The following is a 23,366-nucleotide window of genomic DNA, read 5'->3' as shown; positions in this document are numbered from 1 at the left end:
CTTCTTTAACAGATTGGTTTTCTACTGCTTGTAACGGAGCCGATGCTTTTCAAGGGGCACCTAAAACATCATTGACCTCTCTCATGTATTTCTATTTTGATCTAAAGCGCCGGTAATGACGCAGTGAGGTTTCCTGTTTATTCTTCACCAGCTCCCACTGAACTCACAAGATGATTAGCTTGTTGTTTTTGTCCAGTGCTGCGCAGAGAGGTTCTAATGCTTTATCTCGCTCAGACTTGACCTTTTGAGGAATGATTCCTAATAATTTACAGGTTTGGAGAAGGTAAATCATGTTGCTTTTGTATTTTCCGGAGGAAGGAAACCGAGAAACTGACAGATAGGAGCAGCAAATGACGATTGTAGTTGTAAAGCAACAAGATAAACAAGATAATTCTGTCATTGCCTATAATTTGCCAAAAGCAACAAGCATGCATCCTAGGTTGAACAGAAGAGTGTTGTGTCGAAATCTGAAAAAGTTCAGTTTGCAGTCACCATGAATCACAAGAACGTTTACCACAAATGAAATGTTGCATCGTCCTCAACATAACAGTTTGGATGGGTAACATGAGTTTGCGAGACTGGGACTGATAAAAAAAATAAAAAAATAAAAAAATAGAAGACACCGACTGTCTCCCTTTAACAACATCGCTTAATGTTTTTATTGAGTATAGTAGAGTGCTGGCTTTAAGCTCCAAATTTCAATACAATATTTTACTTGTATTTACAGAGTGGGAGTGGATTGATGGGTAGTTTTTCCCCAGAATGATATGTGTCACAGGAAATACGCAAAACCACACACTCAGCCAGTTTGCCAATCTGGGAATTGCTGGAAAGTTTAAAAAAAAAAAAAAAAACTATGCCCAATTTGCTGAAGTACAACATTAAGTGTCAACAGTAGAAAAAAATCACATGTACATACAATTTGGCCTGCTCAAAAATATGTACAAGTCCATCACGCCATACTGTAGTCATTTGAAAGCGTGTCCATGTCTGACTGACCTTACTCCCTTTTACACTCTCATGTCTGTGGGGAATGTAACAGAGTCGTACCGCTATGACCGAGATCTGTCTCGGACAAAGCTCGAGAGCGCACGCCGTCAGGTTTTAGTTCTCCAGCATGTCGGGGGAAGTGTATGAAAAGTCTTTAAACTCGTCCTGATTGATGGGGGTGTCATCGATCGGTGTAAGAGTGGGCTCCTCCCTCGTAAAATCCGGGTCAAAGTTGTTGACGTCTTCTGGCATTTTCTGAGAACGACAGCGGGATAATTACAAATACTGCATTAGGCCAGCTTGGTATTCATGGGGGAGGATGCGCGTGAAGGTGGCCTACAATCTTGGGCTTGAAAGGTGGCTCTATGGCTCTGTGATTCAGCAACTCCCAGTCAATATTTCTGAAAAAGGCATGGCTGGTCACAGCGATTTCTCCGCCCTCTGATGGCACACAACCGAGGCGTCGGAGTGGATTTTTGGTCAGGAACTGTGGATACATAAATGTATATGAATAAGTGACATCCTGCAAAAGGATTATAGCACGTTTTAAAGAAAATTGAACATGAAACTGCAATCTTTCCGAGTATCTCTTCCACTAAAATGCATCTATTCCAGCTTGCAATTTTTAGTAATGGCCAAACTGGAGTCCATCCAAGATGATATTCAGTAATTAAGTAACTACCCCCCACTACAAAAACACACCCTGATTTTTTTTTCTTGGCACAACCCATAATGCACCAGCTGAGAAAAGTTCACCTTGTTTCAACAGTAGTGTAACCGCCTCAGCTTCCTGGTGTTGTACACAAAGAAACAATAAAAACAGTAAATCAGGTCAAGGTTTGACAGCTGCTCAGGGGTGTGGCCAAAAATGAGAGACAACTTTGTTTTGACTTGGCCTTCAGCAAGAAAGCTAACAAGCAAATGTATTTTGGAGAAGGCCGTCTTCGGCTGGCGATAAGGTGCACATCTTACGGCTGGCAATGACATTCAGACTAAAGCTAACAAAACTAATGAGCCTTTCACTCCCCAGTGACAGCCCCGAGATAAACAGCAAGTCGCTAGAAAGATGGATAAGACTTGACAAATCTATCAGTCGGTTTCAGTGACTGGAAACGGAGAGCTCCTATATGCCCTCTCATGTATCTAAATAATAGTAATAAAAATAATATTATAATATTATTCTACAGTGCATCTTTGTTTGTCATCCAAATAACCTGTAGTTATTTGAATTAAGTAAGATTATTCAACAAAACAATCTTGTACACATTGGCAGTTAGGGCTGCTCGATTATGAAAAAAAACAAAACAAACAATAATCATGATTATTTTGGCAATTGAAATTGCAATTATTCAAATGATTATTTATTTGTACAAAACAAGATCATGTTTAAGCATTTAAAAGTATTCAAACCAATTTAAAAAATATAAACACTATAATTATGTAAGTTCCTTTTGGACCAAACATTTCTAATAATATTATAAATAATATTTATTTATTTATGTTGGCAAGAACTTGAAGTTGGAGTGCAAAATGTGCACTGTGCAGTAGGACGAACTATTCCCATTTGGTTTTTATTTTTTTTGGTACAGAGCAAGAAAATATTTAAACTTAAAAAAATAAATAAAAAATATTAAGACTAATAAAATTCTTTGAAACACTATCATTATGCAAGTTCCTTTTGGATGAACAAACATTTATTAAATTAGTTATTTTAATATTTAAAAAAGGTGCAAATGTATACATTTAACGAACAACTCAAAAATTCGTATTATTAATCTTTTCTTGGCGATTATGCTGATTTTGTATTTGTGGAGTGTAATCATTGAAATTGTAATTGAATTTCGATTAATTGCGCAGCCCTATTGGCAGTATACTTCTTATAGATCCAATAGAACAACAGGAATTGCTTGAACCTTCTCATCAGAACGAGAAGCTTAACGGCGGATCAACCGTCGGTATAAATAAAGCAACATGCTCAAAATCCACTCACACTTAAACGACTTTTTTTTTTTTTATGTAACGTAACACAAATGAGCTTAGTGTAGTGGTTAATCAATCATGTTGGAGTAACAACATGGGTAAGGGAGGCAGCACAGCCAATGAAAGCAGGACATGTCCACGTTGTCGTATTTATAGCTGAGAGCGGGCAGTGGACCATGCCTTAATATAGTTATGTAAGAGTTGGTCCAAACAGCTGGCTGGCAGAGCGCTTGTAAGCCTGCCCGCTACTCTGCAGTCGGCGCCCCAGACAGTCTCGGGAAGCGTGACATAATAAACCAAACAAAGCAGAACAAAGCCCATTTCGATTGTCGCTCTGCAGAGAGGGTCGGAATGTGGCAAATTGATCATTTTGTTAATGATCACTGCCTAATGTCTTTTCCTGTGCAATGCGGGACACAAACCAAGTGGGAAATTGATTTTCACTATCATTAGTTCAGCGTGGAAAAACTTCAGAGTCCAACAGATGCAATCAGAGCAGATTAATAACGCCCGCCAAGGACAGAAAGTGACTCACATCCAGATGGAAGTCAATGTGCCTTTCTAGAGAAGATAAACAGTAAATAAAGACTCACAGCTTTGAGGATATCCACTGACTCGACACTGAGCCAAGGGGCGTAAGCAATCTCTTCGTTCAGGATAGCCTCAAACAGGTCGTCTTCATTTTCGGCCTCAAAGGGCGCGTGGCCTTGCAGCATCTCGTACAGTAGAACCCCGAGGGCCCACCAATCAACAGAGGCCCCGTACACCATCTCTTGAAGAATCTGTAATGCCACATGTTTAGTAGATATCATTAATGATCACGGCCAAGCCAAAATCCAGTTGTTTTTATCCATTTCAGGGGGCGGCCATTTTGCCACTTGCTGTCGACTGAAGATGACATCACAGTTTCTCAGGGCTAACGCAACGACCAATCACAGCTCAACTATCTTTTGTTTACTGTTTTATTTAATTTTATCTATATTTTTTTTATTTGACATTTAATCAATTTAAATTGTTTTTCTTATTTTAAATAGGCTTAAAAAATCACTTATAAATAGACTGATATTAAATGCTTTCATTGTGATATTTTTCAGCCATATCACCAAGAACTAGTGGGCACATTATGTTAAGTTAATTTGGCTTTTTCCTAGTTGGGTTTATTATTAAAGGGGAAGACAACCTTAAACATTTCTTGACAATAATTTGTTTATATGTGACCTCACTAGTCTGAACATGACAGTCTATAAATATTACATTTGTGGAGTTATGCAGCAAAATCCAGCCATTATTACCCAACTCAGGGGGCGGCCATTTTTCCACTTGCTGTCGACTGAAGATGACATCACAGTTGCTCAGAGCTCACCAGTTTTCTGAAGCTGAGCTGTGATTGGTTGTTATCTGAGACCCGACCAACTGTGATGCCATTTTCACTTGACAGCAAGTGACAAAATGGCCGCCCTCTGAGATTTATAAAAACTACTGGATTTTGCTGCTTAATTCATATTCCACTAACACAATATTAACCACAATACCGTATTTAGACTAGTAGGGCTGCATAGAACATATTATAAATAATTTTTTGACTTTCCTTTTTTTTTTACTATTATCAAGTGTATGCAATGCCCATATTATATAAAAAAATTTTTATGTCAAATCTTCTAATAATAAATGTTTCATGTGATGTTTTAAAAAATGCATTCCATTTCAGGGTTATTAGGCAAAATAATCTCTCATTATTAGTCATAATTGTGCAAAAATTAAGAGAAGTTCTACCAAGTAGATATATGAACCACAATACTGTTTAAAATTTGACCCCAAGCCAAGGTTTGCTGGCTTTCAGTTGGTCATGAGAAAGTCGCATCTGTGCTGGGAAGGGGGAGGGTCCTGCATGTGACGAGTTCAACTCATAAGTGGTCCAAGAGGCCAGCAGCCATGTATGCCTATCTGTCTTTTAAAAAAAAAAGTTCGATAAGTCTGAACTGACCTCAGGGGCAATGTAATCAGGGGTGCCGCAGAAAGTTCTCGCTCCGACGTCTTCGGAAATGCCTTCTTTGCACATGCCGAAGTCTGCCAGTTTACAGTGGCCATCCTTGTCAAGGAGAACGTTATCCAGCTTCAGATCTCTGAAAGGCAGCAAAAAACTTCAATTCAAAATTGAAAATCACAGCATCAACTTCCTGCTGCAGACGGATCAATGTGTGAGGGTGAGCGGCTAGAGGCGAGTCATGTGATCAAAATCCAACTCGTCAAAATCTTTAGTGGGGTTGGAAGGGGGAATGAATGATTATTTGAAGACTGATTGTCTCACTATCGCATGAGGGGAATCTGCCATCATTCAGATGGCCATGCAGGTAAAAAGAGAATGTAACATTCCATTGACTTATTTCTGCTTTGAGAATGAGCAAATAAAAAACTTAAAGCACAGTTAGATTATAGAAAAACTTAAAGCACTGTTAGATTATAGAAAAGCTTGAAATCCTCCTTACCAGCAATTTAAATTTGTCCTCTGTAGTGGACCTTTTTAAACCTGAATCTCCCTCACCCAGTACATACAATTGAATTAACTCCTTTTGTGCTCTATAGAGGACATTCAGAGCTTTCCAATGATACCAAATGTGTATGGCTTTGCTACCTTTAATTGCTTCATAAAAGAAAATGGCTTCCCTCAGTGCAAGCACTTTTTAGGGAAGAGGAAAAGTGTATAACACTTTTTATTGAACAAATTTAGGCTTTAAATGTTGTTAGCATGTTTTCTATAAAACTCTTAAGAACACTTTAAAGTATTGTTTGAATTATTTTAACTGGATTTGAGCCTAGAATTTAAGTTTTAAAAAATGTCCTCTGTAGTGGACACATCATAGCTTTAAAAAAAAAAAAAAAAAAAAAAAAAAAATTCTTTTGCAGTATTCCAGTTACTTCACAAAGATTGGGGATTATCAAAATGAACATGATTGGACAATATTTTTTTTTACCTGGTAGTCAGGAGGATACAAAGTATCAGAATTTGCTGCACGCAACTTCTTAACACGTCTATTCCTGGTTTTTAATGTAGGCCAGAACTAGACCGCATCATAAAGAGACGCTTACACTAGTATGCAGGTTCTGTTATGATCTTCAAAACAGCTCTCTGCTCTCTGTATGATGCAGTGCAGCTTGACTCCACATAAATGAAGATGAAGAACTCTTGAAGTGCACTCAGGAAAACACATATGCTAAGCTAATTGAATTGACTTTAAAAAAAAACAATTGCAACATCCAGCTTCTCTGCCAGGAAGACCAAAAACCAACCCAATAATTTAAGAGTTGAATGTAAAAATCACGATAAGTCACCAGATCTGGCTGGTTGAGATTGATCAGTTTTTTTTCCAACTTACAAGGTACAAATAAAGCTGCACTAAAAATAAAAATTTCCAAAGAAGTGTGACTAAAAACATGACCCAGAAACTGAGTTTTTGTCCAGGCTTTTTTCCCCATCACTAAGCAGCAAATTGTTTAAACAGTTGTAACCTTTCAACCGCTTTAATTGAGTTCCGTATTTGCAAGTAAACCCCACAAACCTAATTCCTATCAGAGACACTACATCAGCCAGTCTGAGAGTTCAACCTCACCCTGATCTTCTTATCCTGCCCTGATGTGTGTTATTTCCGTTGTAGCACACAACCTCTGAGTGTCCTCTGGAGACGACAAGCATGCCACAACATGCACCGACTGACACAAGTCACATTAGCCAGCTAAATATAACTCAGGTTTTACAGTTAGCCCACATGATGCCCTTCATCATCACGTACTCACATGAAGCCTCCTGTCTGGCAGACACAAGCACCCAAACACACTTGGATGAACTCCAGCAAAGAAAAATTGTGACAATAGTGTCTATGACAGTAAACATATACAGTGAGCATGGCCAAGTGAGATGTGTTATTCATACCGATAGATGATGTGTTTGCCATGCAGGAACATGAGAGCCGATGTGATCTCCGCCGTGTAGAAACACGCCCGGGGCTCGTCAAATCTTCTCGACTTTTGAATGTGGAACATCAGATCGCCGCCGTTTACAAACTCCATCACAAAGAAGAGACGGTCCTGTACATGATAGGAGGCAATAACTTTTATTTGCGCACAAACACGTAAAAAAAAATTACACAATCTGTGGCCCTAGAGAAGAGTTCATGTTATCAGTCACGAGGCCAAGCTCACTTTCAAGGGCATGGCGGCACCTCATATACTTCACACGGCTGTAACGGATTGCTGTGGAACTAAATGTGGGTTGAAGTTAGTGGGGTGAAGAAAATATTGATCAAATCCATAAATCTTTCTTTCTTATTACAGGCCGCGGTCGGTATCTAATGTAGAAATAAAAGCGAAGGGGAAGAGGATGCGATTCACAGGATTGCCCGTCAAGCATCGTCAGCTGGTCAGACAGGCAGCAATCGGAGTGCGCTGCTGAAAATTTTTGAGTGGTATACATTTCTATATTTAATCACGCTTCGGACTAACACAAAAGCATGTTTAGTACTGCAATATGTTGATGACACAGTCTGTGTTGTACTTGTTTACTGTAAAGTATTTACCGTTCAACATCAACAATAATGAAGTAATTTTAATTTTCGATGCAGTTATTGTTAGTGTGCCTTGAGTGCCACTTGTTTTTTGGGCTCCCTCTAGTGGTAAGCAAAAGAATTAATGCCCCAAGTACAGTCCATTTGCATTTGATTTTTCTGAACATTTTTTAACCATTTAGGTACCATTTTTAACTTTTATGTGCAGTATATTTAATCTAATCATAATTTAAGCACATAATCTTAGGTAGAACTAAGATCTCCGTCTTGTTTTTGATGAACACTTATGGGCCTTCTTCACGACTGTATTTTTAGGTGTTATGATTGCCATACTTTGACAGTAAAGTATTTTTTGAGGAGATACTTGATGTAAAAAGTTACAAAAAAAAAAAAAAACAACAAAAAACACATTGAGCATTTTGAGATGTACCTATGAAGAACTAGGGTACAATTGTAGCTAATAAGCTATACAAGATAGCGCAAATTTGTGTCATCGGTTAGTCATGTATTGGTTAAAATGTCAATATTTTACCATTTACGGTACTCCTGAAAGGTGTTAGCACTGTCGTTAGCACTGTCAGTTGGAAATCAGACTATTGATTGGAGGATACAATATAGCCAATTTGAAGGTGTCTGCCCAAGCCAACAAGTAAAACAAGTCAGTTCAAGCAACCCAGACACACCAGGAATAAAAAAAAAATTAAAAAAAAATGGCCAGAGGCTTTTTTTTTTTTAAACAGTCATCTTTTTCTTAAGAGAAGTTATTTTTTCCACAGAGGGTGCATGTGTTAAACACTTGGACATCTTAATGAGCTACTTGAATAGTGAACGACAACCGACTTGGTCTACTCAAAATAATTTTTAAAATGTAGAAGGCCAGTGTTACTTCCTACCACAATTTCCTGTAATGCCCTTTCAAAGAATAATTGAGAGTAACACAAACTTGGTGTGCTTTGCGGTTGCAAAAGGAACACGACATGATGTAACAAAAGCCACTTTACAGCACAGTGCTGGTGTGAACGGGTTCAAGGGGAAAGCGTCAGAGTTAAAATGTGTCTTAATGCTGCTCTATTCTGAGTGAAATAGGTCAGTGGAGGCTCAAACACCGAAAGAAGATTAAGATTGCCAGTGCTGGGAAAAAGCGCAAAGTATGCAGTCTCCTTTCACCCACTTGGACATGTTGAAAACTGCCGCCACCTGCTGAACAAATAAGGTACTACCATAGTGGGAAAAAAAAAAAAAAACGCTGTAAAGGTGCAACGTGGCAAAAATTAAAACAATGAAAGACCTTGTGCACACATAGCAGGGTATTTTTAAAACCGAATATTTTGCCCCTCCCTGTGTAGGAAAAAAAAAATCCATCCAACACTGCCTCGTTTGTTAAAAAAATAAATAAATACAAATTAAAAAAAAAAAACATCCACACACTGCACACAAAAATCAAGCTCATTTAGATGTATACCAAGCCAAATACTGATTGACTTTTGACGTCAATTCCACCATATGTCGCAAAAGCACGGGCTGAATGCACGCAAGACTTAAAAATAAATAAATAAATAAATAAATACATGTAAACACCCCGTTTACAAGAAATCTGCAAATCTCACAATTGGCCGTAGTTTTTGGAAACCTTTTTTTAATGAAAAAAATCCCTGGGGCCGTGTGAAATCAGTCAACCTAGTAATTTTTTATAGGCAAAGATGTCATCAACCTAAACTAAACATTCAAAACAACTACACACATACAAACAAACTACTAGAAAAACATGTTTTTTGTCTTATATAATTACAGTTCACTGAAATTCAGCAATGCGAGTATTTCCGTCAGAGATGTCAGCAAATAGGCACGCGTGTGCCTTGCATTTTCACTGACCTGAGTCTGGAAGCAGCAGTATAGCTGTGTGAGGTACGGGTGAAAGCTGGCCAGTGACAGCACCCTCTTTTCAGTCATGGTACACTCCACATCATCGTCCTGCAAGATGATGTCTTTTTTCAGCACCTTGACTGCGAAAACCCGATCTTTGTTGTTGAATCGAGCAAGCATCACCTGCAGGTACAACACAAACGCACGCCACCATGTCATTATTGCACACGTCGCCCCTCTCCACGCCTTTCCCACCTTGCCGAAGCTCCCCTTGCCGAGCACTTGAAGAAATGTGAAGTCTGAGATGCCAAATTGAGGGACGTCTGGCTGACGTTTCTCACTCTTCCTCCTTTCAGAGGGAATCTTGGTTTTAATTGAAACGACCTGTCAAGGAAAATGGAAGAAGAAAATGACAACCACAATGAAGCAGCAGCATTTGAGTTTACATGACGGGTTTTGAAAGCGCTCATACTCTTGGATTTGTCTCAAAGAGTTCTCCAGTATGTATGCCCATCTCTTCCAGCTTTTTGGCCAGCTCCACAGTGTTAACTCCACAGTTCTGTGCAACGTTGTCTTTGCATCGGATGTGAACATTTAGTTTACAGACTGGGGAAAAAATCCACAGAAGACAAAATGATACCACAGTTGCAGAGTGAGAGACTACTGCCTAAAAACGGAATATGGATGTCTTACTGTTGCAGTGTAGGCCCTGCCGGACAAATCCCCACAGCAGCGATCCACAGTGGTTACAGAAAGTGGGCGACTTGTAGTTGTGCGTGGTGAACTGGTGAGGGACGTTGATGCTGAAGCCCGGGCTTGCTAACTGCAAAGGTGACACACGGTGATGCTTAAGTGTTGCTTCCGCCGTTCTGCTTTAAAAACAGTCACAACTTCTAAATATTAAACTTTAAAGGGGGAAGGCAAGCCAAAAATATTATTTACAATGTGCCCGGCCCTACACTAAACTAAACATGGCATTTTGACGAATAATTGGGTTTGTGGGATATGTCATCATCCGTCGACAGCAAGTGGAAAAATGTGTTTTTAAAGCTTTTAATTGTACATGAAAAATAGTGAAGTTATCAAACGCATTCTGGGAAAAAATATTTACTTTTTACTGCTGAAAATGGCTCAATGAGTCAAGTATCCCTTTAAAATGACATCGTGGTTGCTCAGGGCTCAAGTAACAACCAATCACCTGTTTTCTGAGTTTGGTCATGTGGCATTCGCAAGCCGAGTCTTGATTGGTCTTGACCTGAGGCCTTTGACACTGTGATGTCATTTTCAGTCAACAGCAAGTGACAAAATGGCCGCCCCCTGAGATGGATAAACATGGGTGGATTTTGGCCGTTTAACTCTTTATTTCATAAACACAATTATTAATCACAATACCATGTTTGACTAGTGTGGCTGCATAGAACATTTTACTGTCCCGTTTAAACAATGCAGTAAATCAGGGGTAAAATACGTAGTACATTTTGAATAGTTGCAATAAATGGGGTTTAAATCAGGTACCAAATGAATCAAGGGCGGGTACCTGTGACCTCTTCATGCGGTGACACACAGTGACAACTTGTTGGTGGCAGCGCTTGTGAACCACACATGTACACACTTCAGGGAAAAGGGAAAAAAAAAAAAAAAAAGTCAAAATCAGAAGCAAAGCTCAACTGTAAGGAGGATAAGAACATAAGGTCACCTTGACATTGATAGCCCTGTTTTCCAAAAACACCCCTGGAACAAAACAAAAAAAATAAATCAAGAAAAACAAATGAATGTTTGGTTAAGGTGACTTGTGCTTAACCGACATGCTCACCAGATAAACTCTTTACAGTGAAAACAGAAAGTGGGCTGGCGAAGGTAAGTGGACATGAACTTGTGACCGTTGACCTGGTGGACTTTCCGTCTCACGGCACCCTGACGCTTCCTGGAAAACTTTTTATGGCGTTTCTCCGGCACGATGGCCTCATCTGTCAACAGGACAAATACACAATCGATTGACACACGAGGAAAGAAGTTCATATCACTGCAAGAGCTAAAATTTCATGTGCATCTTAGTTACGAATGATGTCCTTTTAATACTTACCAAACTAGTTGAGTAATGCTAAAATTTCCACTGTCAAATTTTTTGCATATATGTCTGTTGTCAAGTCTATTATTAAACAGAGCATTCTAAGGCAATGATTCCCAACTGTGTTATACCCATTTGGTCCCAAAATTCTCATTTACTACTATAAATAATGTTAGGGCTCTTCATTTATGAAGAAAATATTCATCACAATTAATTTGGTAATAATTGAAATCACGATTAGGAGGACAATCATTTGTTTTTTTGGTACAAAACAAGAAAACATTTAAACGGAAAAAATATTAAGACATATTCAAACAATTTCAAACACTGTAAGGATGCAAGTTCTTGGACCAAAAAAGATTGATTAAATTAGTCATTTTAAAATAAATAAGTCAAAATTAGGATTAAAAATATTTTATTTTTGTTTACAATTATGCCGATTTTATAATTGTGGCGTGTAAATTGTAATTGAATTTCGATTAATGTAGTCTCTTATACTGTATCTTAAAAATTATTGAAGCTACATTTACTCTTACCCTGATTGTAATTATTTTACATTTCCATTTATTTATTTCTAATAGATTTTACTATCTATCTAGATTTGTTTTTCTTGTTGAAATTTGATATGACCCTTTTGAGTATGGAGTGGAATCTTTTATAAGCCATTTCGGCTATATTCCCTCCTTGCACTGTTTTTAAATTGTGCTAAATATAAAATGAAATAGAAAATTGATTACCTACTTGCACAGACCTAAATAAAGGATAGATATTCATCTACTAATGCCAGCAACATATAGTGACAAGCTTTCCACTAGATGGCAGAAGTTACAATTAACCTGTGCATTCATCTGTGTCCAATCAAATTGCACAACAGAACAGCTTTGTGTAAATCAATGATTACATCATTTCAGTTGGTATACTTTTTATGAGACTTATATTTGGTGGCGTGCTGTGAGATCTTTCTAATAAAATAAGTCAAACATTTGCCTTGGCTGAATTAAGGTTATAATTATGCTAGAAAATGACGACTGATATTTTTTTTAAGGCACTTGTACACAACCAAAGGAGCCAGTCAAGCCATAACTTTTTTTGTTGGAGATAACGCATTGCAGTGACCTTACCATCTATGAAGGATCCATTAAGCTTAATCACGACGTAAATTTTGCCCTCAGGCTCCAAGTCCTTCTGCAGACACAGATACAAACAATTTGCATTGGAATACCAATTTCGATATAAACCACAACACTTTATCTTTGCACTCATTCATAGCAAGAAATGCAATGCAAGATAACAAATCAAATCAAAGTGTGATGTGTAAGGTACGTTTGAATGTTTCTGAGGACATTAAAAGCATACATTGGAATAACTAGGTTATGTAAGTGTGTAGATTCATACTAGTTCCTGTAAGTAGATAAAGTAATAGGAATTTAAAACCCTTGAGAGAGACAATAAAGCAGGTCTGGCAGGTTGTGCTGCTTGTGAAGGGCTGTTCCTCAGCTGTGAGGGATGTCTCACTAATGCAAGCTCGAGGAATATACACTCAGAACCAGAAATATTAGGACAGTGATTTTTTTTTGATTTTTTTATAGATATATAAATTTGCTTCCCTACAACACCACCTTCCCTATCACACAATTTTTCTTCACAAAATCTCCTACAATAAGTGTCGTCATAAAATGTCTGTGGCATGCTTTTTTCCCCCCAAAAACAGCCCAAGGATCAAACCTACTTTTCACCACGCATTTTGGCCTTGCTGAAATTTTGCTTTGAGGGCCCAGTCCTTCCTCGCACAAATCAATCACTCCTCATGCCATCAAGACCCTCAGGCAGTGCAAAAGCCAGCCACCATAATGACAAATTCAAATTTTATTTGCACTCTGCGGTGCTCACTGGACACAAATAAACCCCTCCCAGTCCCAACATCAACAACTTCAGAGAGAATTTCAGGCGTTTTTTTTGTTTGTTTTTTCCCCCCCCTGTGCTGCTAGCGCTAACAACACTGTGAGCAAATGCTAATAGTCTCCTTGCCTGACTCTGGTAATATCTTGAAACATTTGCCCTGCAGTAATTTGTTAAAATTCCGAATGACTCCCATATTGATATTTTTTGGGGAAGTAGTCAGCTCACAAAAGACTTACGGTAGAACTTGAGTTTGGTTGTGCAATTTCACACTTGATGGGAAGGCCACTTCTTAGAGACTCATATTAATCATCCGTTTTTAAATCATTTGTCCACACTTAAATCCCATCTTAACTGGTTTAATTAAACTCCATTGTGAAATTACAACCAACCCAACAAATAATTCTACACCTGACAGTTAATATGATGAACTTTCAGTTTCTGCTAGCTGGGTCTAAAGTGGTGACAGCGTTTGCAACGGTTACACCCACTCCCTAGACAACAGTGACACATTTGTTTGCAGTTGACCTTTTTTTTTTTTTTTAATCCTTCTCCTTCGCAAATATCCATATCAAATCAAACATATATGCGGCTTGACTAGCACACCTGTAATCTGCAGTTGCTAACTTGACATTTGCTTAAAATATCCATCAGGCCAGCACTATAAGAGAAGTGTAGTCGATCTAAAATTACAGATAGTGAATAAAGGGGTGGTGGTATCTAAATGCTTAACATCTCAATCAGCATCACAAAGGAGGAAGTTGGTGGCTTTTTTTTTTTTTTTTTTTAAGAAGCAGAGGGCCGTTTCAGTCGAGCAAGCAGCATTGACCGCATTGAGGCGTCATGAAGCATCAAGTGGGCGGCAATGGAAAAAGTCAGGTCTAAATGTCATGCTGATAACAACTTGAATATGAGCACATATTTTGCTTTCCTGCGCTAAATAGAAGCGCTTCATGTTTTGCGTGCAACGTGAGCACATCAATGGGGCGCACTAAAGGGCTAGTCACAAAAAAGAATGTATAAGAGGTAAGAAAAAATGGCAGATTAGAGAGAGATATGTGCTACTATATGCCTCTTTATCATTGTTAGTTATTAGTTAACATTTTCATCTTAAAGGGGAGGTTAACAGAACACTTTTGTTTACAATATGTTGTCTGTGGCCTCACTAGCCTGAACACAGCATTCTGATTAATATTGTGTTTGTGGAATATGAGTGAAAGGAGAAGTCAACCCAAAAACTTTTTTTTTTCCTTCTTTTTTTTTTCTTCTTTTTTTTTCATTAATATGTTACATGCAGCCCCACTAGTTTAAATACGGTATTCTGGTTAATATTGTGTTAGTGGAATATGAGTTAAGCAGCAAAATCCTGCCATTTTTATCCATCTCAGGAGGCGGCCATTTTGCCACTTGCTATCGATCGACTGAAGATGATGTCACAGTTACTCAGGGTTCAGGTAACAACCAATCACAGCTCAGCTTCAGAAAACAGGTGAGCTGTGATTGGTCATCGCCTGAGCAACTGTGATGTCATCTTCAGTCGACTGCAACTGGCAAAATGGCCGCCCCCTGAGATGGATAAAAACGGCTGGATTTTGTTTCATATCTCATATTCCACAAATGTAATATTAATCAGAATGTCATGACTAGACTAGTTTAGTTTTGTTTAGACTAGTGAGGTCACCACATACAGTCGTATGAAAAAGTTTGGGCACCCCTGATCATTTTCAAGATTTTCCTTTATAAATCATTGGTTGTTCGGATCAGCAATTTTAGTTAAATATATCATATAGCAGACAAACAGTGATATTTGAGAAGTGAAATGAAGTTTATAGGATTTACAGAAAGTGTGCAATAATTACTTAAACAAATGTAGGCAGGTGCATAAATTTAGGCACCATTGTTTTATTGATTTGAATACCTTTAGCACTAATTATTGGAACACAAAATGTGTTTGGTCAGCTCATTGCCCTTGACCCACATATACAGGTGAAGCCAATCACGAGAAAGGGTATTTAAGGTGGCCAGTTGCAAGTTGTTCTCCTCTTTGTATCTTCTCTGAAGAGTGGCAATGTGGGACCCAAAAAACAACTGTCAAATGACCTGAAAACAAAGATGGTTCAACATCATGGTTTAGGGGGAAGGATACAAAAAGCTAGCTCAGAGTTGATTTCAGCTGTCAGTTTCCACTGTGAGAAACATAGTGAGGAAATGGAAGACCACAGGCACAGTTCGAGTTAAGGCCCAGAGTAGCAGACTACATGAAAGGGTCCAGGAGCTATTTTGAGAAATAAACATTATTTTTTATTTTATTTTAATAAAAGGTGCTTTTTCTTTACAAGAACACCAAATTCTTGGTGTGTTGTACTTTGGTTAAATTGTCCATTTCAACCTGGGAAATCTTGTCTTGTTGCTATTAAAATGTCGATAGATGCCACAAGATGGTGGCAAAGCATTACTTTTGTATAAATAAAGCTCAACCCATTTCAACATACCGGTAGTTCCTTGGCACCAGAATGCCATCTGATGACAAAAAAAGCACTACATTTGTACTTTTGTAGAAGCTCCTCAACTTACTTTAAAATACAGTAGTTGCTTGGCACGTATACAGAATAGCACAAAAGCAATACTTTAATTCAGGGCTGGACTGGCACATACACACACACGCACAAAAAAAGGCCCTGGCATTTTGACTCAGACCGGCCAGCCCGCCGCACATGTGCATGTGTACGCCAATGTGCACAAGTAGGCGCACGCACGTCCATTGTACGTACCTACGCATGTTCACAACCACCTCCGTAACTGAGAAGTTATTGTCATACCATCCTGTCAGGCTTTCATGAAATAAAATGTACACATATCCAGAACATTACTCAACACAATCCTAACACAAACAAGTAAAAAAACAGCATGTTACTTGATAATGCCATTTTATTTGCAATTGCTTTGTTTATAGTGTACTGTACTTCTTATCATGTAATTTGCTCGCTAACAGCAAATCAGAGCCAAAACTTTGCCTACTGCGATTATTGCCCCATTAATTCAAATCATATCTAAAATGCACAATGACACAAAAATCTGTTCATTATTTACAATTCTAAACGGTGTTTTACTTGGGTTTATTCCTGCTTGTATTATAAACGTGATGACCCAGGTTGTGCATATTATTTCTCGAAACCTGACTGTGGTGATGGTATGATAAACAATGGCTTCTCAGCAATGGTGTGTGCTTTGTTATGGTGAGCTGACATAGAATATACCATTCTAATGACTGGTTTTAAAATAATAATAGTCCTCCTGATCTGCACCATTAATTAACTCATTCACTGCCTTTGACAAGTATACTTGTCAATTGTATTTTTTAGAGCGGTGCTAAATGGGGGCGAATCTGAGCATGCTCCACTGTAAATATCAAACTTGGAAACAACTTTACTGATGCCCAACCACCGGTAGATGACATCATTGCCCCATTTTATAGGAAATAAACACAGTTTCAGAGTCCATGGGAGAAATGGCTGTATTTTGGCAAACCTACATTTTTCTGCTGTCAATTATAAAAGAACGGGACGGGACAAAAAGTAGGGAGTCTATTCTGTTATTTGGTAGATTCGGTTTATATATAATTATTGAATGGAATATCACGTGAGTATTGGAAATGTAAAAATTTTCTATAATGACTGGCAGTGAATGAGTTTAATGGACTGCTCCCTCTAAATCCTGGGCTGGTCTCTTGAGGTAAAATGGAGGAAAATGATAATTATATAGCACCGAATCTACCCCGTTGTGCCTGCCAATAAGAACCATGACTACAGGACATAAAGTAAATGGTTGTAAATTTGACGAGGGGGAAAAGGGAATTGTTCAACAACAACAAAAATCCTCACAACATCCTCCTACGCCTACCCTTCATTTTGTCTGTAAATAAGACATGAATATTAATTGCAATATGCAGCTGGTGATTGGTTGCTGATCCCAATGAGGATTTCAGGGCCTTGGTGGAGGTCTGTCACTGCAGCTAGCCCCAGTTTGACCCCGGTACATGTACTCACCCATCCCCCGGAGAACTCGCCCGTGTTGGCTTTGTCCATGAGGTCCACAAATCGGATGGTGCAGTTCGCCACAAAGTCGTCGTATCCGATGGGGGTCTCGTTGAAGACGGCCAGCTCGACGTGTTCTCCGTCTCGCACGGAGAAGTTGAAGTCCTCGTTGTAGGTGGGCGAGCTGGTTTTCTGCTTGGTGTGAGTTTGACCCATTTTGACGTCGTCCACCTTCAGGACAATGTACGGATCTATCGTCGGGGCGTTCTTCAGGAAAATCAAAGAGTGACGCCGGGATAAACTGGTCGGTTTCAGGTCCACGGCTTCCCCGATTCGGAGCTGGATGTGGCCGTAAAACTTCATGCCTGCTGCTGGAAACGCTTAAAAAAAGTCACAAGGGGAAGATTGAAATCAACAGAAGGTATCAAAGGAGGGCTCGAGACGAACAAGAGGACACCGCCGCTGTGTTCATGCTGAGTGCACTTGTTGTGCAGTTGTGCTCGATGGAATAACTTGACATCCGCCTTCCGAGTCTCGAGTGGGTTGACTCTTGAACACAAAGGAAGCCGCAAGAGACGCACGCCGACCGGGACTTACAAGTTCCGCATAACTTTGCCAAAGAAACACCTGCCAGGCCTGTGTAGGGTGGTTGCCGTGCCATTCTAGTCACGTGGCACGTTGGCGTGAACCGAGGGAAGGGAAGAAAGAAAATAAAAAACAACTACAATTTTTGTGTGTATTACTTTGGGTTGCAATTAAAACATTTACTGTTGCCATGTTTGTTATGTAAATTGCAATACAGTAGTTACATTTTAAAAAATGAGGGGGAAAAAAACTTTGATATGCCATGGCCCCACCTGTCCCAAAGCCGAGCACCGCCATCTAGCGGTTACGCGAGGCAGAATTACAACCAAAAGTTCAAAGTTTAACCATTGCTTGTATGTGTGGTGACCTTTTTTTTTTTTTTTTAGTAGGCCTAAATATTATTTAACAACAAATACTACACATAACCTTAGATAATATTCATATTTCTACTAACAATATAAAGTACCGGGCCATTGTTTACAGCTTCTTTCGTTTAAGTGATTTTTAAAACATCATAAATCTCAATCCGCCACCCTTATAATAAGCGGTCAAGAAAATGGATGGATGGATCATAAATCTCGATCATTGTCTAATTAAACATGCAATATGCAGAAGGTGAACATCTATCAAAGTGTACAATTTTATGTTTTTCCAAATTAGAATAGTTAGACCAAAGTCTATGAGTTTTTGAAAATTGCAGTAAATATAAGGGTGGATGAGTTAAATACCTTTACCAGGTATTGGTATCGGGCTAATAATCCCCTCTTGTTGCCATTTTACAATCATGAACTAGAAATGAAAAATTAGAGGAATAGAAAATTGCCATTAATTCCATGCAATTTTAAGGAAAAATGCTATACTGCTATATACAGGTATTAAATTTTGTTTTTTAATTTTTGTTTATGAGGAACTTGTGTATCAAAAGTATGCTATTTATACTTGGTATTGGTGACTACTCCAAAATTGAGTACTAGTATTGGTATCGGTGTGAAAAAACAAAAAAAAAAAAAACACAAAAAAAACTGTGGTATCAAAAATCCCTAATTAAAAGGAAATAAAAATAATTAATGGAGTTTATACAGCTGTGTTAATTATTGAGACTTTTGCTTGCATTTTAGTTTTCTTTGAAGGAGAGGATGGATAATTGTTTAGGTGATTATTTTGATTGCTGTTTCCTGGTCAAAGTTCCCCAGGCTAAGTCTGAATTTAACAAAACCAATTACAGTCGCTATATCCACTGCATCTTCCTCTTCGACAGAAACTGAAACGCAACACAATGTACCATTTAATTTTTTTGTTCAAGAACTTTTAAATGGAACTGTTTTTAAACACGTTTCCTCTGTTCTTGTTTTGTTTCGGTCCTATGTCCACTCTAGATTTAAAAAGAATTCTCATGATTTGCATAACTGAATTGAAATTCACTTAAGGGGAAACTCCCTCTTTCACTTTCACATGCAATATTTTCATTGAAATTCTTCCGACTTGAACTCTGACCCCACTCAGCTAAATGTCAGCAGAAGAGAATCACGTTTCTTTCAATTGAGCAACTGTTCTAAATAGGAAAGAAATATGGTGGCACATTGCACACATCTGTGGAATACTGATCTTTTTTAAAATAAAATAAAATAAAATAAAATGACATCATAGACCAGAGACACTTGTAAAGATGAATCAGGCTGATTGGATGCCTTGACCAAAACAGAAACCAGGTTTAACACTTCCTCCAGTATGGCACAACAGAGTCCACATGGAGGATACGTATTAGGTAAGAAGCAGGAAGTGGAACTACTTCGGATTCCAGCCTACAGTTTACAGTACACCATAAACAAATACAATGCAGTTCAGCCTCTGGCTACGACAAACTCGTTTGAAACAATATGTGAACGGGACTATCACAGCTAAGGAAATCAATTGGCAGTTTACAAAGCAAGAAAAACAAAACAAGTGGCAATATAAGACGTGAACCAGGGAACACTAATGAAAACGATGCCACAAATTTGAGAATGAATGTGTTCCCCAAACAAATCAATATGACTGCGTGTCACTTACTGTCGACTGAAAATGACATCATGGTGCTTGGGCTGGCCTCAACTTATGAACGTCACATGACCAAACCGACAAAACAGGTGAGTCCTGTGTGCGTTAATCATTTGAGCCACACAGGAGCAGACGTTGTTTTTTTTTTTGTTTTTTTTTTTCCTTGCCCATTGATTTGAACAGGAAAATTCAAAATTAGTTATTTAAATTCTGAACTAATTATTGGATTGAAATGGAAAATTAAATCATGGACAAACGAACTAAAAAGGAAAATAATTTAGTTTGATAATTATTCCTTCCCCCCCAGTCCCAAACTGTCCAGCAGGGGGCGGAAGATGACCACTATATTGCTATTGCTCTTCCTCTGGGCCTGCCATCTGATTTGACGATGGTTTGATATGAAGCATCTCTCTCTCTCTCTCTCTCTCTCTCTCTCTCTCTCTCTCTCTCTCTCTCTCTCTCTCTCTCTCTCTCTCTCTCTCTCTCTCTCTCTCTCTCTCTCTCTCTCTCGTTGGAGCCACAGCTGACATTTTTACAGTCTACCTTGATTTATTTTTGTCTTTGTTGTACAGACATTCCGCTTTTTCCTCCCACTGTCTGTCAAACTCCCCTTTTGCCCTGCGTCACACTCGCCTCTCTCCAGCTTCGCTTTCGCTCTCTATACGACCGTGTCAAATGTTGAATTATGCACCCTTGGGAGCGCTCTGTCTGACTCGAGACATCCGACTGGGCACACGGACTCATGGCTTTTATGAGCACACAGAATTCCTGCTGTTATTATCTGGTGGCGCAAAAAAAATGCAAAACAGTCACGCAGAAGCCAAAATCTTGCAGTTTATGACTTCATCTGAGCTTTAGCACCACTTAAAGCGTTTGTAATCCAGGACAGCTCAATCTTCTTGTTTGATGGCCAAGCACATCCTGTCCCTGCAGATAATCAACGCCAAACAAGATAAAGTGCTGCTTATATTAGTTCATAGCCTTGTTGGTGGTTGGTTTTGATTTATTTTAGTAGTCTGTTTTATCTAATTGTTTACAATAAATCAATCGTTTTTTAATTACATGAATAAATACATTTTTAATGATACAATTTTACGGGTAGCCTAATCAGAAACAGTTTGATTGCTCAAGTATGTAAAACACAAGGAATTTGTGTTCACGGTGTAACGATACGCAGTATGGCACCGCACCACATGGTGGCGCCTCTTTATTTTTGTTATTCATATGCAGCACTTCTTCGTTTTATTCCGTGGACCTGAGCGGTCCGTCGCAGAGTTCGACGCTTGATCGTGAGGCGTTGTAGCGCCAATTAAGAAGCATATTTTTGAACTATTAATAAAGGAAGTTACTTGTGGACTTCCAGCCCATTTTTGCTCTTATTTTATTTTTATTATTATTATTATTTTGCTATCCAGCAGCACCGTCCATTGCTGATCTCCCACCACGTGTTGCAACAGGAGCCCGTCCAAAAAAAAAACATATAAATAGCAGTGACCAACAGGGGGAGACAAAATAGGAAGCCTGGCGGGTCGCTATCAGCGAACCTGAGTTTCTTAGGTGTTGCGGGAAATTAAGATTAAATTAATATAACAAATATAACAGGACTCTTGATGCTTGCTGGGTGAACTGAGGTGGACGTATGCAGCCCGCAGACCCAACTTTGCACAACATTAGGTAAGACTAGTTGGAAACCTGAAAGAAGAAACCATCATAAATCACAACTGACCTGTAGTAGTGTATTAGGAACATAAACAGAAAACAGTAAAAATGAACACTTTAAATCAATGAAAGATGTACTTCACTGGATGGGTTAAAAATAAAAATCAAGAGTGTTGGAGGAGCTGTGTGGACAATGTGGCAGAGGGTGGTGTGGTGTGGGGGGGTTGTGGGGATAGCGAAGGGTTGAAGTGGTGTTGGGGTCTCTGTCGCAGCCCTTGTTGGTAATTGGTTCCAGATGTGAGGCAGGCGGAGTGGCCCCAGCGCCAGGGAGGCGTCAGGGCCGCATTAAGAGCTCAGCCCACAAGTGATGGGATCACGGAGAGGCGAGTTGGCCCTCAGCTCACCACCCATGACCAAACTCCATGCTGGGCTGCTGACCACTGAGCCCCCCCCCCAAAAAAAAACCCTGACACAAGGTTGTTTATTTACCTTCGCCTTATCTCAGCTTCCCACCTTTGACCTTGATTTTCATCTTGGCACAATAAAAATTCCATCTCTCCTGTCGTTCTTGCAAGTATTGGCTGCTTGCCTTTCACTTCAAATGCAGTATTGGCACTGAAAAACAGCAAAAAATAAAGCAGTGAGTAGCTGCAGAGAAATCAGAGTATCAGCTGCTGCTCAACAGCCGAAATTCCAACGAAATAAACTGAGAACTGTTAATCATCAGAACAAATCATAGTAATCCCAGCTATCGTACACGTAAGCCCTCTAGTGGCTGTGAGCAGGAAACAAGAATTTGATTGGATGCTTTGCACGTTCTCTGCTCAAAAAGACGTCCTTCACGCACAACATTTGATAGTCAATTCCTGTCGATCTGATGTTGTAAAAACATAAATAGAAATACTTACATGGATCTTTCCAGTCTGTTTCAGCCCAAGGTCAAAGTCAGGACATGGAGACCACAAACACACAGTTAAGCAGAAATTCCAGATTTTTAATAACATGGCTGATTATTTAAAAAAAACACAGCCAACACCTCTTAGAACAATATGAGAGCGGAGGTTGTCCACAGGGGGGTGTATCTGAGCCCCCCACCACCATCCCTGCAATTCATTCCATCCCTTCGACCCCCGGAGATGGTGTTGTCATATCAATGGACACTGGAGTGAGTTTAACTAAACAAAAACAGTCCCACATGCGTTTTGTGTTATAAAACCTCCATTAAAACATCATCTCTGGTGGGGGGTGTTTTTTTTTTTTTTTTTTTCCTTTTCCTTCCTAGTATCGTCATGAAAGGAATGCATGTGACGAGATTGAGGTCACACACTTGGTGGCAATGTTGTGCTGCATTCAGGAAGGGGAATTAATTACAAAATTCTCAGGAAAAAAAATATATACAGAGGGACCAGAATGTAATTTATGAAACCTTCACAGCACACTTTTTGTGTACAAGATTCCCTATTTTGAAACCCGTCAGTGAGAAAGTTGCACATACATCAGAAACAGCAAAAAATATATATATAAACAATTCATCCATCTATTTTTTTACAGTAAAAAAAAAAGCAGCACAAGTGGCTTTCATTAAAACTACAATATAAAAAACTGAGAGGCGCGTCTTGGCATCCAAACTGTACCCGCCAATCAAACATGTTTGGTGAGTTACACAATTCTGATAGAGCGATAGCGTATGAA

The 23,366-nt window shown here is 39.0% G+C and overlaps 1 protein-coding gene across 1 annotated transcript; it reads right to left on the bottom strand.

Annotated features, from left to right (window-relative positions):
* Window positions 1-629: 629 nt before the first annotated feature.
* On the bottom strand, window positions 630-20,117 carry prkcha (protein kinase C, eta, a). The gene is made up of 15 exons (XM_077539564.1): window positions 20,028-20,117; window positions 17,406-17,773; window positions 12,582-12,645; window positions 11,206-11,359; window positions 11,089-11,123; window positions 10,930-11,003; window positions 10,086-10,215; window positions 9,865-9,998; window positions 9,648-9,776; window positions 9,402-9,575; window positions 6,899-7,053; window positions 4,955-5,093; window positions 3,564-3,752; window positions 1,331-1,477; window positions 630-1,245 (listed from the first exon to the last, which is right to left on the bottom strand). The coding sequence occupies exons 1-15, from the start codon at window positions 20,047-20,049 to the stop codon at window positions 1,105-1,107; spliced, it is 2,055 nt and encodes a 684-aa protein (XP_077395690.1). The 5' UTR covers window positions 20,050-20,117; the 3' UTR covers window positions 630-1,104.
* Window positions 20,118-23,366: the final 3,249 nt, after the last annotated feature.

This window comes from Festucalex cinctus, chromosome 12, assembly GCF_051991245.1.
Source record: "Festucalex cinctus isolate MCC-2025b chromosome 12, RoL_Fcin_1.0, whole genome shotgun sequence".
Lineage (NCBI taxonomy): Eukaryota > Metazoa > Chordata > Actinopteri > Syngnathiformes > Syngnathidae > Festucalex > Festucalex cinctus.
This window is presented reverse-complemented; position numbering and strand designations above follow the sequence as displayed.